At 54.3% G+C, this 15,789-nt stretch overlaps 1 protein-coding gene across 1 annotated transcript; it reads left to right on the top strand.

Moving 5' to 3' along the window:
• Nucleotides 1-6,426, top strand: LOC132249868 (major histocompatibility complex class I-related gene protein-like). The gene is made up of 5 exons (XM_059725530.1): nucleotides 1-2,893; nucleotides 3,027-3,299; nucleotides 3,716-4,006; nucleotides 4,188-4,280; nucleotides 5,512-6,426. The coding sequence occupies exons 1-5, from the start codon at nucleotides 2,656-2,658 to the stop codon at nucleotides 5,517-5,519; spliced, it is 903 nt and encodes a 300-aa protein (XP_059581513.1). The 5' UTR covers nucleotides 1-2,655; the 3' UTR covers nucleotides 5,520-6,426.
• The last annotated feature ends 9,363 nt before the right edge of the window (nucleotides 6,427-15,789 follow it).

Genomic DNA, 15,789 nt, shown 5'->3' with positions numbered 1-15,789 from the left:
CAGCCCGTCCTGCTCCCGCGCCTCCCCCCCCCCGCCCCGCCCCGCCGGGGCCTGCCCGGGACGAGCGCGGAGCAGGGCCGGGCCGGGCTGCTTCGGGACAGACCCCAGCGGAGCGCCGGGCCTGGCCGTGGGGCCTCTCCATCCCGTCCCGTGCGCCCCCCCCCCCTGCTGCCCCGGCCCGGTTCTGCCCGGACAGACCGCCTCCCCATCCCGGGCAGCAGGACTGGCCCTGCCCGCAGGAAGGAGGCGGCTGGGACGGGACGGGGCGGGACGGGGCGGGAGGTACCGGGTCCGCGTCCGCCGCAGCCGCTCGTCCCGGCCGGGGCCGCCCCGGGCTGTGGGGGGGCTCGGGCACCGCGCGGGGACGGGGGCACCTCGGAGGGAGCCCGCCCGAGCGGACAAAGAAGCGAGCAGGGCTGGGCCGGGGACCAGGGCAGGGGCGCCTGGACGTTTCTCGGCCAAAAAATTGAGCAGCCCCCATGAGGCTGCAGTTGGGTCCTTAGTCCCAGGTCCTTATTCCTTATTCCCGGTTCCCTTTGCAAAGCTAATCTTCACCCAGTAAAAACTTGTTATTAATGAATTACACATCCTAAAGAGACAGCATTTCATTAGCTAGCATCTGTACTAATTAATATGTAAAATGATATTTCACATCAAGTACAGAGCCCTAAACGAAGGTCAGATTAGGATGCAATTATGGGACAAAATACTTCTTGGGCCACCCCAAATCTCGTGGCAATGCCACTGGGGGACTGTCCCAAACAACCATGACCACAGTCCCGCCCGGCCCCAAGCGCGGTCTGGCCGTGCCAGGCTGCCAGCTAACAGCCCCCATGCCCACTCTACTAAGTATAATGTCTTGAATAAGGAACTGACTTTCGGGCTGGGATTATGGCTAGAAATTCTGCTTGGGCCGCCATCACAATATCTCTGCACGACCGGGGGACTGTCCTGGACATCTGTGACCAGAGACTTGCATGGCCCAAGCTGTGGTTTGGACGTGCCAGGCTGCCAGCAGACAGCACCCCCCAGACACTGTGCTAAATGCATGGACCCAAATAAAGAACGGGATTATGGGCTGGGATTATACCCAGAAATCCTTCTTGGGCCACCCCATGGCATACCTCTGTGCCCCTGGAGGACTCTCCTGGACGTCTTTGACCAGAGACTTGCCCAGCCCAAAAGGCGGTTCGACCATTCCCAGCTGCTGTCTGACAGCCCCCCCAGCAACTGTGCTAAATATAATGGCTTGAATGAAGAACTGGGTTTTAGGATGGGATTAGAGATGGAAGTCCTTGTTGGGCCACCCTATGCCATTACTCTGCAGCACTGGGCAATTCTCCCAGGCATCTCTGACCAGAGTATTGCCCAGCTCAAAGCATGGTTTGGCTCTGCCGCACTGTCAACTCAGAGCACAGCCCCCCACCCCCAGTGACTGTACTAAGGACAATGGCTTGAATAGGGAATTTGCTGTGGGCTGGGGTTAGAAATGGAAATCCTTCTTGGCCACCCCGCACCATGACTCTGTGGCACTGGGGGACTCCCCTGGACATCCCTGACCAGAGTCTTGTCCGGCCCAGCACATGGTTTCTTCATGCCATGCCCACTGCACAAAGTATACTGGCTCAAATAAGGAATTTCTTTTGGACCATGAGTGGTCGAATCCCCAGATGGCAGCTGTGGGTGACTGGGCTAGGAGGGAGCTCCCCAGGTTGGTTTGCCTCGGACTGTGACTGTGATCCATTTTGAGCTACAGTTAAAGACTTTGCTTAGGGAGTACCACTGTTCTCCTTTTCCCTTGTAATAAACTTGTTTGAATTTAACATTTGCTGGTGAGTGAGCAGGTTTCTTTAATTTACAACACCCAGCTTTAAGTTATTTGACCAAGTTTCTGGATGGCGGTTGCACGTAAATTTGAAATGCTGTTGAAAAATCTCTCAGGGCCTCTGTGCACATGCTCTGAGGTGGGGAGAAGGGTCTAACTAGAGTGCCCGCAGTGTCACACATATTCAGCATCCTGTGCTTCAAAATGGCAGCAGGGGTGATTTAACAAAAGCTGGTTCGAAGATCTTTAGTTAAAGTGCTGCTGCTGCCATTTTGAAACACGGGCACAGTGAATACATGATGCAGAGGCTGCTGGAGTGTGTTAATTAGCACACTTCAGCAGACTGGCAGCAAACTTGATTAGTCGAGTCTGCTCTGACACAAGCTAAATACCATGCGTCAGAGCAAAGGTTTGTCACTGGTGCCCTATATTTGTATACAGTTATTTGTCCTGCCATCCAGTGCCTGGTGGAACAGCAATGTAAAGGTGTTAAAGGTTGGGTGTCAGCTGGCAGGCTTACACTCAAAAAGCGAGCATTGCATTGAGCTGGGACTTCCCCAGATTTCTTCAGGAGGCTCCTAGGTGGTGGGGACAGTAATTACAGTAATTACATCATCTAGTAACCCCTAGATGTAACCCCTATTGTAACACTCAGCCAGCTCTGCCCTGTTCTGTCAGCCCCACTGCCCCTCGCACCGTGCCTGGTGCAGTCCTGTGTTCGTCCTCTGTGGCCCCTCTGGGAAGTGGCACCGGGCACTGGGGACCCTGGTGTCTGCCCACTAGTGCTGACTGTCATTCCTGCAGGCTTCCACTGCTACCGTCACCTCTACATGGGGGTGTCGGACCCCAGCCCAGGCGTGCCCTACTTCACTGCTATGAGCTATGTGGACGACCAGAAAATTCTCCACTACGACAGTGAGACGCGGAGACAGGAGCCGCACGAGGACTGGGTTCAGGGCGCCGTCAGACCACACTTCTGGGACAGGGAAACCAGGAGCTTGTGGGGCTGGCAGGGGGGATTTCAATCAAACCTTGTCACCCTGCGGTATTGCTACAACCAGACCAGCGGTGAGTGTGAGCAGGCAGGTGTGAGCAGGAGGCCATGGGGGACCCTGGGACTGAGGAGGGTTCCCGGTCCTGCCATGGGTCAGCACATAGCTCCTCTGTGACCCTGACCATGGCCTGGATCTGTGTGTTTCAGGGTCTCACATACTTCAGCTCATGTACGGCTGTGAGCTCCACGAAGACAACAGCACTGGAGGGTCCATGCGGTTTGGCTACGAGGGGGGAGACTTCATCAGCTATGACCTGAGAACACGCACCTGGGTAGCAGAAACAACACAGGCCCAGGTCACCCAGCGCAGGTGGAATGAGGATAAGGCCCTTCTTCAGGATGTAAGAGCCTACCTGGAGGAGACCTGCACCACGTGGCTGCGGAAGTACCTGCAGCACGGGGAGGCAGCACTGCAGAGCAGTGAGTCCTGGTGTCACTGCCCAGGGCAGCACTGACCAGGGCACCTCCATACCTCGGGGAATGCCCACCCCATCCCCCTGTGTCCAGGGTGCCCAGCACTGCTGTGGGACCCGGTGCCCCTGTCCCTGTCCTGCTCAGGCCTCTCAGCTGGGCAGAGCCCACGGGGTGTCCGTGCCTCAGCCACATGTCTGAGAACCAGAGATCATCCGTTTGGGACCCCATTCCTGCAGCCCCGAGCTCAGCAAAGCCGTGTCTCCTGTCCCCTGTGGTCCTGCCCCGATGCCATCAGCTCCTGCCTGAAATGGGTGCTGGAGCCAGGTTGTGTGGCCCAGTGCAGGGCCCAGCCCGGCCTCCTGGCAGGGGTGCTGAGGGTCCCACAGAAGCAGTTGCTCTCACAGGTGTCTCCTCCCTCCCAGAGCATCCCGTGGCACAGGTGAGCAACAGGCTGTCCTGGGACAGACGCAGCATCCTGTCCTGCCGGGTCCACAGCTTCTACCCCAGGGATGTGGCTGTCGTCTGGCTGAAGAATGGGGAGGCGCAGCCCCAGGAGACGAGCCGCTCGGGGGTCCTTCCCAGTGGAGATGGGACCTACCAGACCTGGGCCACCATTGAGATTGACCCAAGCAGCAACCACAACTACACCTGCAGTGTGGAGCACGAGAGCCTGGGTGCAGCCCTGAGAGTGGCCTGGGACAAGGGCAGGACAGGTGAGTGACCCCCGCACGGGGTGGGAGAAGAAATGTGGTGTTTGGGGAAGGAGGAGCTGATTGACCCTGCTAAACGGAAGAGGAATTGGGGACACTACTGTGGGGGGGGCCTCTGGGCCCGTCCAGCATTGCGGGCAGGCCTGGGGGCTCCCCTTAGTCACAGGCCCCTTCCCTCTTCCAGAGTTCGACCCGATGCAGATTGAAGGCATTGTTATTGCTGTCGGTGTCATTGCGCAGCTTGTTGCCATGGCAGGCGCAGGTGTTTGCTGTGTCAGTAAGTGCTGGGGGAAGCCCTTGGGGCCAGGCCATGCCCAGGCCTTGGGGCAGGGGAGCCGGGAGGGCTCATCACTGCCGTGCCTGGGACCTGGGGGATGGTGGATTCTCAGGTTGCTCTGGGCTCCCAGATCCACGTGTCCCCAGGGCAGCAGCATCCAGACCCCAGCACCAGTGCTGCGAGGCTGCCTTGCTGGGGGCCCCGAGTGTGGTACAAATACATTAGAATTTAGACATAATGCCTTTTTGCAAAATGCTTCTGTATTAAACATAACTTGCAATAGCTTCTGCATATAGATTGAGGCCTGCTTTGCACATAAAACTTCACAACCATACTTATTCAGTGATCTAGAGTTAAACGGAAATAAGGGGTTACTAAAGAACATTAAGTTTGCCGCAGTTCCTCTTTTTCTCTGCACCTGTTCAGTGACCTAGAGTTACACAGAGATAAGGGGTTACTAAAGGACATTAAGTTTGCCGCAGTTCCTCCTGTTAAAAATACGCATGTGCTATAACCTAACCAATAATAAGTTGAGCCCAGCCTGGAAACTTAGACGTCCTGTGGAAACTTAGACGTAACAGTAAGGAAACTGTAAAGCTGCCAATAGTTGCAGAACACACTAAAGTTCTTTGTTTAGATTGTCACAACCCAAAGTTGTGGTTTTTGTTTGTGTGCGCTTCGGCACCGCTAAATTATTGTTCCCGCCTAAATTGTAGCTTTCTTTGCATGGTAGAGTTCTCTGCTGCAGGAGAGAACTGTGGTGCAACGGGGGATTTCCTGCCAAATTACAGCTTCTTTGCAGGGTGCATTTCTTTTGCATACTAGTGATGCACGTTGCAAAGGAGTTCCCGCCATTTGTATTTGGATTCACGCCACATTATTGGCCAGTTCCAAATGTAGGCACACGTGGCAGCTAGCTATTGGCTTGCTAGCTGTACAAAAGGCTTGGGTAGTTTCCGCCCGAGTCAGAGAGAGAGGAAAACTGGAGAGATACAGAACTCGCCAGGAGGAGGAGACTTCGCGATGTGTGAAGATCTCTAAGTGATGTGGACCCTTGCGGACCCAACGCGCCTCTCTTAAGCGGGCAATAGAGGCTTAATAACCGAACCCACGGAGCTTTAACAACTCCGGAGGGGGAAACAAAAGAACAAACCACTTCTAGCCTCTCCCCGTCACCGAGCACAATCCAAGACGTATCCTTTTCCTGCAAACCCAATTTTTGAACCCACAGAGTCCTAAACAACTCCGGGGGACCAGGGAACTGAACCAAACCCGCGGAGCTTAAACAACTCCGTGGGAGCAACCGAATTTGTCGTAGTCCTCTAGCGAGGATTTAAGCAGAGCTGCACCTGGAAACCTGTCCAGCCTACACCACTACCATCTTTGGGTGTAAGTAAATAATCTTTTCAATCAACCGCTACACATTTGTGACTAATTCTAGCTCGCCACTGGTTTTCTCCGACCCCGCGTGCCCGGGCTGCTGGCCACAGCCCGCATGCACAAAGGCGGGCCGCGGATCGCCCCTCCTGACTCGCACTTGGCGGCGGGATCGGAGCCCGGCCCTCACATAGATAAGCTATAAAAATGAACCCTCGGGCAAGACTCGGGGTCAACTCTGCTTTGGGTGACTCAACCCCTTTGTCGATCTGTTTGCGCAAACAATAAACTTAAGATGGACCCAGCCTGAGTGTGTGACCCTCTTCTTGAGGTGGATTGGAAAGGCCTCCAAGGGCACAAAACTAGCAGTTTGTGCAACACGAGGGTTGGTCTTGGGCTCTGCATGGACTTTGCCCCACTGACCATCCCTTCCCCAGTGGGAGTATCCTGGCCCCACGTCCTGGGCTGCGGTCGTGACCCCAGTTGTGGAAACAGCTGCAGTTGCTGTCCTCTGCCTTCTCCATGCAGAGCGGGCAGGACGGGCAGCAGAACATGGAGCAGTGTACAACGAAGCAGCACCCGGTGAGTGTGAAGCCTCCTTGTCTCTCCTCCCCTCTGTGCAGAGCAGCCCCCTGGGCAGACAGCCTCATCCTGCCCTACACTGTCTCCCTGCGGGTGTCAGATGGTGCTGGGGAGGCTGGGCAGAGCCTTGGGCCTTCCTCCTGTCTGGGGAGTGATAAGGGTGTCTGTCACCCTGGCACCTGCACCTTCTTGCTGGCACGGGAGGGTGTGAGGCATGGGGGGGGGCATTGGTCTGGGGGAGCCAGTGCCTGCATTTCAGGAACTGTAACCCTCTTCCTTCTCTCTCAGCCCAAGAAGCCGAGGAGAGGGAAGCCTTCGAAGCCATGGAGAAGGAAGCTGTGGAGAGCGAAGCCTCTGATGCCATGGAGAGGGAAGCCTTGGAGAGCAAAGCTTTGGTGAGCAAAGCCTCGGCGAGCTCCGGTGAGTGTCAGCATGATGGACCTGACACAGGGGAAGGGCGGCTGGGCCTGGGGGCAGTGGGTGAAGTGGGGGGCTGGCCCCAGGAAGCTACCTCGGGGCAGGGCAGTCCTGCTGGGGGTCTCTCACGTGCGCGACTTGCAGGTTCCTTCGGGTGAGGGCCAGGTCAAGTAGCACCTGCAGTGTGAGTGGTGCCTCCTGGGGTGTCTGTCAGGGAACAGGCAAGGGCATCACAGGAGTTGGTGGGGAGGCTCCAAAGCATCCTTCACCATGAGGAGCTCATTGACTCAATGCTGGAGGAGACCCCTGGGACTACGGAGGAAGAACTGCCAGAGGTAGCCCAAGAGAATGGAGATGACAGAAGGGCAGGAGGATCCAGGGAACTACAGCCCTGTCAGCTTCACCTCAGTCCCTGGAAAAATCCTGGAGCAGATCCTTGAGGGATCCATTTCTAAGCACTGGGAAGAAAAGAAGTTGATCAGGAAGAGTCGGTGTGGATTCCCCAGGGACAAGTCATGCCAGACCAACCCGATTACCTTCTACGACAAAGTGACTGGCAAGGCTTTTGATACCGACTCCCATAGCATTCGTGGTAGCAAGCTGAGGAAGTCCAAGTTGGATGAATGGACTGCAAGGTGGACAGAAGACTGGCTGGAGCATTGGGGTCAATGGGTAGTAAGCAGTGGCTCAATGTCTAGTTGGCAGCTGGTATCAACTGGTGTGCCCCAGGGGTCGGTCCTGAGCCCAATTTTGTTCAATGTCTTCATCAGTGACATGGGAGATGGCTGAGTGCACCCTCAGGGAGTTCAGGGATGACACCAAGCTGGGAGAAGTAGCAGGACTAGGATTCAGAGAGACCTCGACACACTGGAGGGCTGGGTCAAAAGGAATCTCCTGAGGTTCAACAAGGACAAGTGCAAAGTCCTGCACTTAGGACAGATTAATGCACTGGGACAGGCTGGGGGTGACGGGCTTGGCAACAGCTCTGCAGAAAAGGACCTTCAGCTGGCTCTGGGGTGGGTGTCCAGCACCACAGACCGTCTTGTTTCTCCCTGCAGGAGCAGCTGAAGTCTCACCATGGCACGTGGGCCAACTCGACTGTGAACACTGAGCCTGGGTGAGTGTCGTGCTGGGGGCGGGAGGGGGACCTGGGCCTGGTCCCGAATGCTCTTGGCTTCAGAATGAACCACACTGCCCCCACTCACAGAGTGGCCTGCTGCGTGCAAAAGCTGCACAAGCTGTTTAAACCTCGGTGCTTGAAGGATTGTCAATCAAAGTCCCAGGTACTTGGGAGTATCTTTTCATCCATTTGTAGTCAAGAACACAGTGTCCTGGGCAACAGACAGTAATCATGTGTGACACTAATCACTCTTGCAGTCTTCATATACGTCATGTCCAGATCATAGCAGGCAAAGAAACACATAGAAAGTCTCAGGTACTACACTTTCTGAACTTGGTATGTTGATGCCTCCAATGAAATTATGCCCTGGGGAAGATTTGATGCCTGTTGTAATCTTCATGGAGACATGGTACAAGCAGTGTAGCAGCTCAAGGTCTCTGTCTGCAGGCCCTTGGGAAGTTTCCTCTATTAAAGTGTTAGATCTCCTCTGCACACCATAAACACTGGGGCTCTGAAATTTTGCTGGCCACTTCATTTTGACACTGTTTCAACTTGTTTCAAGGTCAAAACAGCAAAATCAAAATAAAAAAAAGGGGGCTTTGAAAAAGCCTGGAAACAAAAGGAGGCTAGTCAAAATATTTTGAAAGTCGAACTGTTTCGACCATAGCGCTGGAGATCGGAAGTCAGTCCAGCTGGGCTGACTTCCCATCTCCAGCGCAAGACCGGGCTGGGACAGGGAATCAGCACAGCTGGTCTGACTTCCCATCCCTGGCCTTAGAGCAGGCGGTGGGCAGGGAGTCAGTGCCAGTGCAGGGGGTGATGAAGCTCAGCCTAACTGAGATGACTTCTCATCCCCATCACTAGGTAGGACGTGTGGTGTGGAGTCAGCTCAGCTGGGCTGACTTCCCCATCCTGGACACTAGAGCAGGCAGGGGATGGGAAGTCAGCCCAGCTAGGCTAACTTCCCAAACCCCACGCTAGACTGGGTGGTGGGGTGGAAATCAGCCCAGCTGGGCTGACTGCCCATCCCTGGCACTAGAGCGGGTGGAGGGATGGGGAGTCGGTGCTAGTGTGGGTGGGCGAGGGGAGGGAGTCAGCCCAGTTGGGCTGACTCCGCATCCCCATACTAGGTAGGGCATGGGGCTGGGAGTCTACCCAATTGGGCTGAATCCCCATCCCTGACACTAGATCAGGCTGGGGGCAGGCAGTCAGCAGTACAGCAGGCAGGGGGTGGGAAATCAGCCCAGCTGAAAGGATGTGCCCCCTAGTTAGAACATACACTGCGAGTTAAGAGAGATATAAGCGATACTATCCTACAGAGAACTAGAGCAAGCGCAGGAGTGATCAATAGCTTTGACATTGAAACCTTAACAAACAAGTTGAGTAAATTGAGCTCACTTGATAGACAAGCCCTAAAATTGATAAGTTCTTGAAGACCCTTATTGCTCTAGTTGACCGACACACATTTAGTTAGTACCTATCATCTTTAGCAATGAGTTAACCAGACTGCTCTTGAAATAACTGGCATCTTGAAGAAACAATCCACCTTTCAGAAAGCCACCTTGTGTATGCTTTGGCAATTGCAAGAATATCAGCAATGTCATAAATTAAGAGCTGTCATACAAAAATCCTCAGAGTCAGAATAGCGAAAAGCCCTGGAAATACAGTTTGGGGGGTGGCTGCAACCCCTCCCTCAGTACATTGGTGCAATATCTCAGTTTGCACAGTAGAGTTTAAACTAGCCATTAATCAGACCTAGTCTGCCGTGTAGTGTGAAATGCAGATATTCCCCCAGTTGTTCAGCGATCAATGGTGGGCCCCCACGTTTGAGAGTTCCCACACTGATCTAATGAATAAGACCCATCGCATAGATAATTGTGAGAATTAGCCAGAGAGATGGGTATGCCCAGCTCGTAACCATTTGTATGAGCCATGCACTTATAGTCATGACCCCAGTCATTGTAAGTGAGAATGCTAGTAGTTGCAAGAGAGCCTCACATACAACTTAAAGAATGAGACAGCTTGTGTGTTTTCTTCTAACCCGATTCAGTAGAATAGGGATAAAGTCTCCTTGCTCTCTGTGTGCGAGTGCCACCATCAGGTGATGATTATTACCAACCTACGGACCAAAGAGAGTGTCCCCTTCCTTAATGTCTCATATGAAGCCAGGGGTTTAGCCATGCACTTGTGGAAATAAGTTTAACCAGGCCTCTTACTTGACTAAGAAGAGAGAGAAAGAGAAGAGAAAAAGATGCTGATGCTATATGTTTATAATGTTCTAAGATAAGGAAAAACTTTCATGCCTTGTTTTGTCTGTGTGCAGATGTTAACCTCCTCCTTCCCGCCGAACTAGATGCTGATAACTGTTCCCAAAACACAGTGTTTTTTTTCTAAATTAGTAACTGCTTAAGTGTGACAAATGAACGATCAACATCTTTCTGTTTCTCTCAAGGTTGCTTTGTCTGAACCCTGCATCTTTTGTCGCTGTCTAAAGTATAAATACGCTTGTAAACTTGTAGAGGTCAGAGTTCCTTTGAGAGCTCTCCCTGTGATCACTTGTATAGCTTTAAATAAACCTAGATGGCTCTGCCAATTCTAATACAACCACAACGTGAAGTTTGATTTCTTCCACAATTTGGTGTCGTGACTTGTATAGAGACTCCCGGGGTGATTGGTTGAGATACAGACCGTCTCCTCACTGATGCCCCGGCAGCAAACTAAGGCAAGAAACCTTTTGAAATCTCTATTGGGTCTTTCAAGTGAGAGACTGCCTGTGTGTCTTCCTGTTCGCTGCTTGAGGCTTACCCTATTCGGCCCTTTTGCTGCCAGAATTGCCAGACCCACTATGTAAGTAGGAACTGTGAATTAAGGTTAAAGAAAGCTCAAAGAAACTGTGTTTCTGTTGTCAGGGAATGTATTTCCCCGTGTGAATTGAGTTAAGTTCTGCAAAGAACTATGAGGTCTTTCTGAAGCTAGGAGAGGAAACCTTGTGCAGCCGCCCCGAGGACACCAGACTTGTTCTGTGTGCTCCTCGAAAGCAAGGGTGCAAGGTGGAAACTCTTAGACTGAAGGAGATCAGGGTCATGTGACAAATTTTCCCTACCCCTACTCTCATAAATGAGCCGTGTCTAACAGTGAGCAACTGCATTGTGTGCCAGTGCTATGGACATTAGCCACAGCATTTCTGTGCTGCTAGCAAATCTCACGACCTGACCGGACACCCTCAACAAGCCTCTCGTGTGTGAAAGACCTGTGTGAATTGAGGTTAAGGATATGGGGAGCGGAGGGTCTAAAGAGGTACCGGCTCCGGCAGAAGGGACTCCAGCATTGTACATGTACACACACTATGGCCATAAGAGTTGTAAGTGTCTAGACAAATGGAACTGGTATACCAGGGATGATGCTAGCTTGCAATTTCCTCTGGAGGGAACATTTGATTTAAGAAAAATCCATCATCTCCTCGGAGCCCTTGAGTCAAGAGGCAGTAAAACGCCACAGACCCAGTGGGATACATTTTTGATTGGTATTCAGAAGCTTCCAAAAGACATCAAGAATCTCAAGTTTGCAGCCTGAAGGACTCCCAAGAAAAAATAAATTTCAGATAAAAGAATTAAAACAGAAAAATGCACCAAAAGGGGATACCCCATCAACAACATTATCAGCACCAACACAACTTTACCCACAATTGACTGAGAATGAATCTGTAGAAGACCTAATTGATTTTTTTTAGTCTGCCACACCCATACCATAGATTCATAGATGCTAGGGTCGGAAGGGACCTCAATAGATCATCAAGTCCAACCCCCTGCATAGCAGGGAAGAGTGCTGGGTCTAGATGACCCCAGCTAGATGCCTATCCAACCTCCTCTTGAAGACTCCCAGGGTAGGGGAGAGCACCACCTCCCTTGGGAGCCCGTTCCAGACCTTGGCCACTCGAACTGTGAAGATCCCTTTCTGCTTCCGTTCCACCCAGCAGGTTATTTCCTAGGCAGTAGGTATGCTGGACATCTTTCCTCCCTAGGTGCAGCACTTTGCATTTCTCCTTGTTGAATTGCATTCTGTTGTTTTCTGCCCATTTGTCCAACCTGTCCAGGTCTGCTTGTAGTTGTCCACTTCTCCCCACAGTTTTGTGTCATCCACAAACTTGGACAGAGTACACTTCACTCCCTCGTCCAAGTCACTGATGAAGACACTGAAGAGTATCGGTCCTAGGACCAAGGCCTGCGGGACCCCACTGCCCACACCCTTCCAGGTTGATACCGACTCATCCACTATGACTCTCTGGGTGCGACCCTCTAGCCAATTCGCCACCCACCGGACTGTGTAGTCATCCAAGTCACACCGTCTTAACTTGTTCACCAGTATGGGGTGGGATACCGTATCGAAGGCCTTCCTGAAGTCTAAGTATACGATGTCAACCCCTACCCCTGAGTCCAGGTGTTTTGTAACCTGGTCATAGAAAGAGACTAGGTTAGTCAGGCAGTCTCAGGAGATCTCCTAAACCCTGTTAAGCAATTCCCCAATATCAGGGAAGAACCCCAGAAATTTAGAGAGGAACTGGAAACTGTAATCAATTGTTATGAGCTAACATGGGAAGATTTAAACCAATTAATGGGAAGTGTTCTGCCCTCCAAGGTCCGTAACTGCCTCATCGCACAGGCTAATTGGCCTCCTCAAGACCCCAGAATGGGAGGTTGCTCAGTAGGTTCCCAAGAATGCCTTTTTGAGGCCATGCTTAAAATCTGCCCCAGGAAAACTGACTGGGTCAAAACAAATAACTGTAAACCAAACAAAGGAGAATTCCCAGCAGACTACATGGATCGCTTGAAAGTCATACTTGAAAGACATTCTGGCATTGAAGATGCAGCTGAAACTGCCCCAGAAGCAGGGATCGGCTAACTGTCAAGGGAAAATGCTTCGAAGCTGGACAATTAAACAGTACATGAACTCGGCGGGGAGGAGGAAGGACGGGGCGGAAGGAACTCACCTCCCCGCCCGGCACGTCCTGCACGGGGCGGGGTGTGGGGGGGCTGCTGGCCCTTCCCAGCCTGCTTTGCAAGCCATGCGCGGCGCGATTGGAGGAGGCAGCAGCCTCTTGGACCCCACCCGTCCCTAGAGGCGAACGTCAGCCCCGCCCATATCTGCATATGCAAATCGCATGTAAATGAGACCCGCGGACTGCGTTGTCCCCCGCCCTGCCAAGCACAGCTTCACCCGCACCCCCCCGGCGCTGCTGGGGCGCGGGGCAAAGACACACGTGACAGCTCGGTGTGGACGCGGGGCAGCGAGGCCATTGCTGTGTTATGTGACGTGTGTGTGTGTGTGTGTGTGTGTGTGTGTTGTTTGTCCTTCCTGGGGGAAGACGCCCGCATCCAGCGGGGGCGGGGGGAAAAAGAAAAGACGTGGGAGAGAAAAAGGGAAGGAGAAAAGGAGAAAGAAGCAAAAGGCAAAAAACGGGAAAGGGAAGAGCACGAAGTGTATGGGGGCTTGGTCACGTGGGTACGTAGATGACCTTACAGCTCCGATCTTTACGCCCCTGTCCCCCCCCCCACACACACACGGAACTTTGGGTAAATCCAGTATCTTATTAGACCAACTCAAGGAGTTGGAAAAATGCTTTTTAGCGATCTTTTTTGGGTCTAAACACGGATTGATTCCTACCCTAGACTCCAGACCCAGAAACAACCACGCACTGTTTTCACCCCCCAGCCCCCGAGGACCCAGGCATCCGAGCCCCCAGGTCTCACCCCCAGCCCCTCCCTCAGAGATCCCAGGCGTCCAGGCCCTCAGCACCGCCCTAGCCCCGCAAGGACCCAGGCATCTGGGCCCCTGCTCTCGCGCCCCAGTCTCCTCTCCGCACCCCTGTCATGAACCCCGCAGGCACAAATCTTCAGTTTGTCTGTAAAAGTCATGTAATCTAACCCATTACTTTTTATTTTCACTTGCATTACAACAAATCCCATTCTCAAATCACCCCAAACCGCAACTCAAGTGTCAGTGATGCACCTGGGATGGCACTGCCACCGCCCCGCACTCAGGCAGCCAGCAGCCAATCGCCTCCTCTTATTTCCCAGGGCTGGAGACACACAGAGGGGGGGCCGATGGAAACTTGAGTCAGTCCTGCCCCCACAGCCCTGCCGGTGCTCCCCACTCCCGACCCGCCACCCCTGCCCCCCCCCAGCCCTCCCGGTGCCCCCCACTCCTGACCAGCCGCCCCTGCCCCCCCCCAGCCCTGCCGGTGCTCCCCACTCCCAACCCGCCATCCCTGTCCCCCCAGCCCTGCCGGTGGCCCCACTCCTGACCCGCAACCCCTACCCCACAGCTCTGCCCATGCCTCTCTCACCCCTAAGGAACCCCCACTATGCCCTCTCCATGCACAAGCCCCACCCCTAGGGCTGCAGGCCCCATCCACCAAGTCCAGCTCCTCCAATTCTCTGGGGGCGTCTGGGGCAGGGTGATTGCCTGGATGGAGCAATGCTGAGCTATGCTGGCTGCACGCCCTCCAGATAGCACTGCCCCAGGACAGAGCCGGGGGTGTCTGGGCTGCACAGGGCTGATCCTGCTGCCTCTGGCAGGGCTGGGGCTGCAGGTGCCCCTGCGGGTCCCTTCCCGCCCCTGGCTCAGGGATTTGGGGCGAGGAACCCAGGTGTCCGGGAGCAGGCAGGGAGCCGCTTCTGCTTCTCTGGGCCTTTTTTAACACTTGCTCCCCTCCCAGTGCTGGGGATACTGGTGACACTGGGGCTGTCTAAGACATTAGGAACAAATGGGACACCTGTACAGAAGGTTCACACCCTGGTGCCTTCTTCCAGTCCCTGTAAAGACTGGGGAGGCGAGGAGCTGACAGCCTGGACGCCTGGGTTCTCCCCCAGCTCTGGGACAGGAAGGGAGACTAGCTGGTTGGAGCAGGGGGAGTTGGGCCCCTTGGTTCAAGGGGGTGACCCCATTATACCCAGCCCCAGCACCACCCCAGAGCCAGCTGCGTTGGGAAGCCTGGTTATACCCAGCCCCCAATGCCCACCCCAAAGCCAGCCACATCTTAGCCCCCTGCTGTATACGGTCCCAGTGTTCCCTTACCTGCTGGGATGGGTCTCGCCCCACGTGCTGTCTGGGGGGTGCTGGGGGGTCCACATCTGCCTGAACTCTCCCCCTCCTTCCATCTCCTGAAGTTCCCTGGTCCTCTGAGGTTGCAGCTGTTCTCCAGTTTCTTCCACAGTGACCAACCATGCAGGGACCATTTCCGACCTTTCCAGCCATCCTTCCCTCACTATTCAGCCTGTTTCAAGAAGACGGGGGGAGTGGGGGGGTGGGGGGACAGATGGTCACCATAAAGGCAGTACAGGTATGCATGCAGGAGAGAAACGGGTGGGTGGTGTGACTAGCTCTGGGGTGGGCAGTCACGGCGAGGTATAACAAGAGGCTGAGATCCTGCAGCCTCTGGAGTGGGCACCAGGCTGGGTATAACAGGACGCCGGTGTGGCTGTCTCTGGGTGGGTGCCCCTCCTGGCACCATCTCAACTTCTTCCTGCATGAGCAGTGTTATGACAATCCTGGCTCCCACCCCTGGCTAAGGGTTCGTGCTTAGCTAAGGGGTGGGGATGGGTCTCAGGTCTGCTCTCGGCCCCCCACCCCACCAGAGACCCCAGTGCACCCAGTCTGGGGGGAGGTGTGAGCCCCCATGGGCCCTGCCTCTGCCCTCCTCTGTGCCTGCCCCCCCCCCCCCCCCGGCCCTTAGTGCAGCTCTGGGCTGGCGGCAGGACATGAAGGGGACGGCAGATGGGAGCTCCATATGGGGCCTGGCAGAGGGAGAGGGGCAAGGAGATTTGCTGGTGGGCAGACATCTGTCCCCCGCTGCCCAGGCCCTATGGAGCCAGGAGGCATGGTTTGGACACTCTGTGTGTGTGTGTGTGTGTGTGTGTGTGTGTGTGTGTGTGTGTGTGTGTGTGGATACCAGGGTGTTTGGGGCGAGGGGGTGGGGGTGTTATGTAATTGCACCACCTCTCTGGGGAGCCTGTT

Source organism: Alligator mississippiensis, chromosome 1 (assembly GCF_030867095.1).
Source record: "Alligator mississippiensis isolate rAllMis1 chromosome 1, rAllMis1, whole genome shotgun sequence".
NCBI lineage: Eukaryota > Metazoa > Chordata > Crocodylia > Alligatoridae > Alligator > Alligator mississippiensis.
Note: the sequence above shows the minus strand (reverse complement) of the source record. Positions and strands in the feature narration are given on the sequence as shown.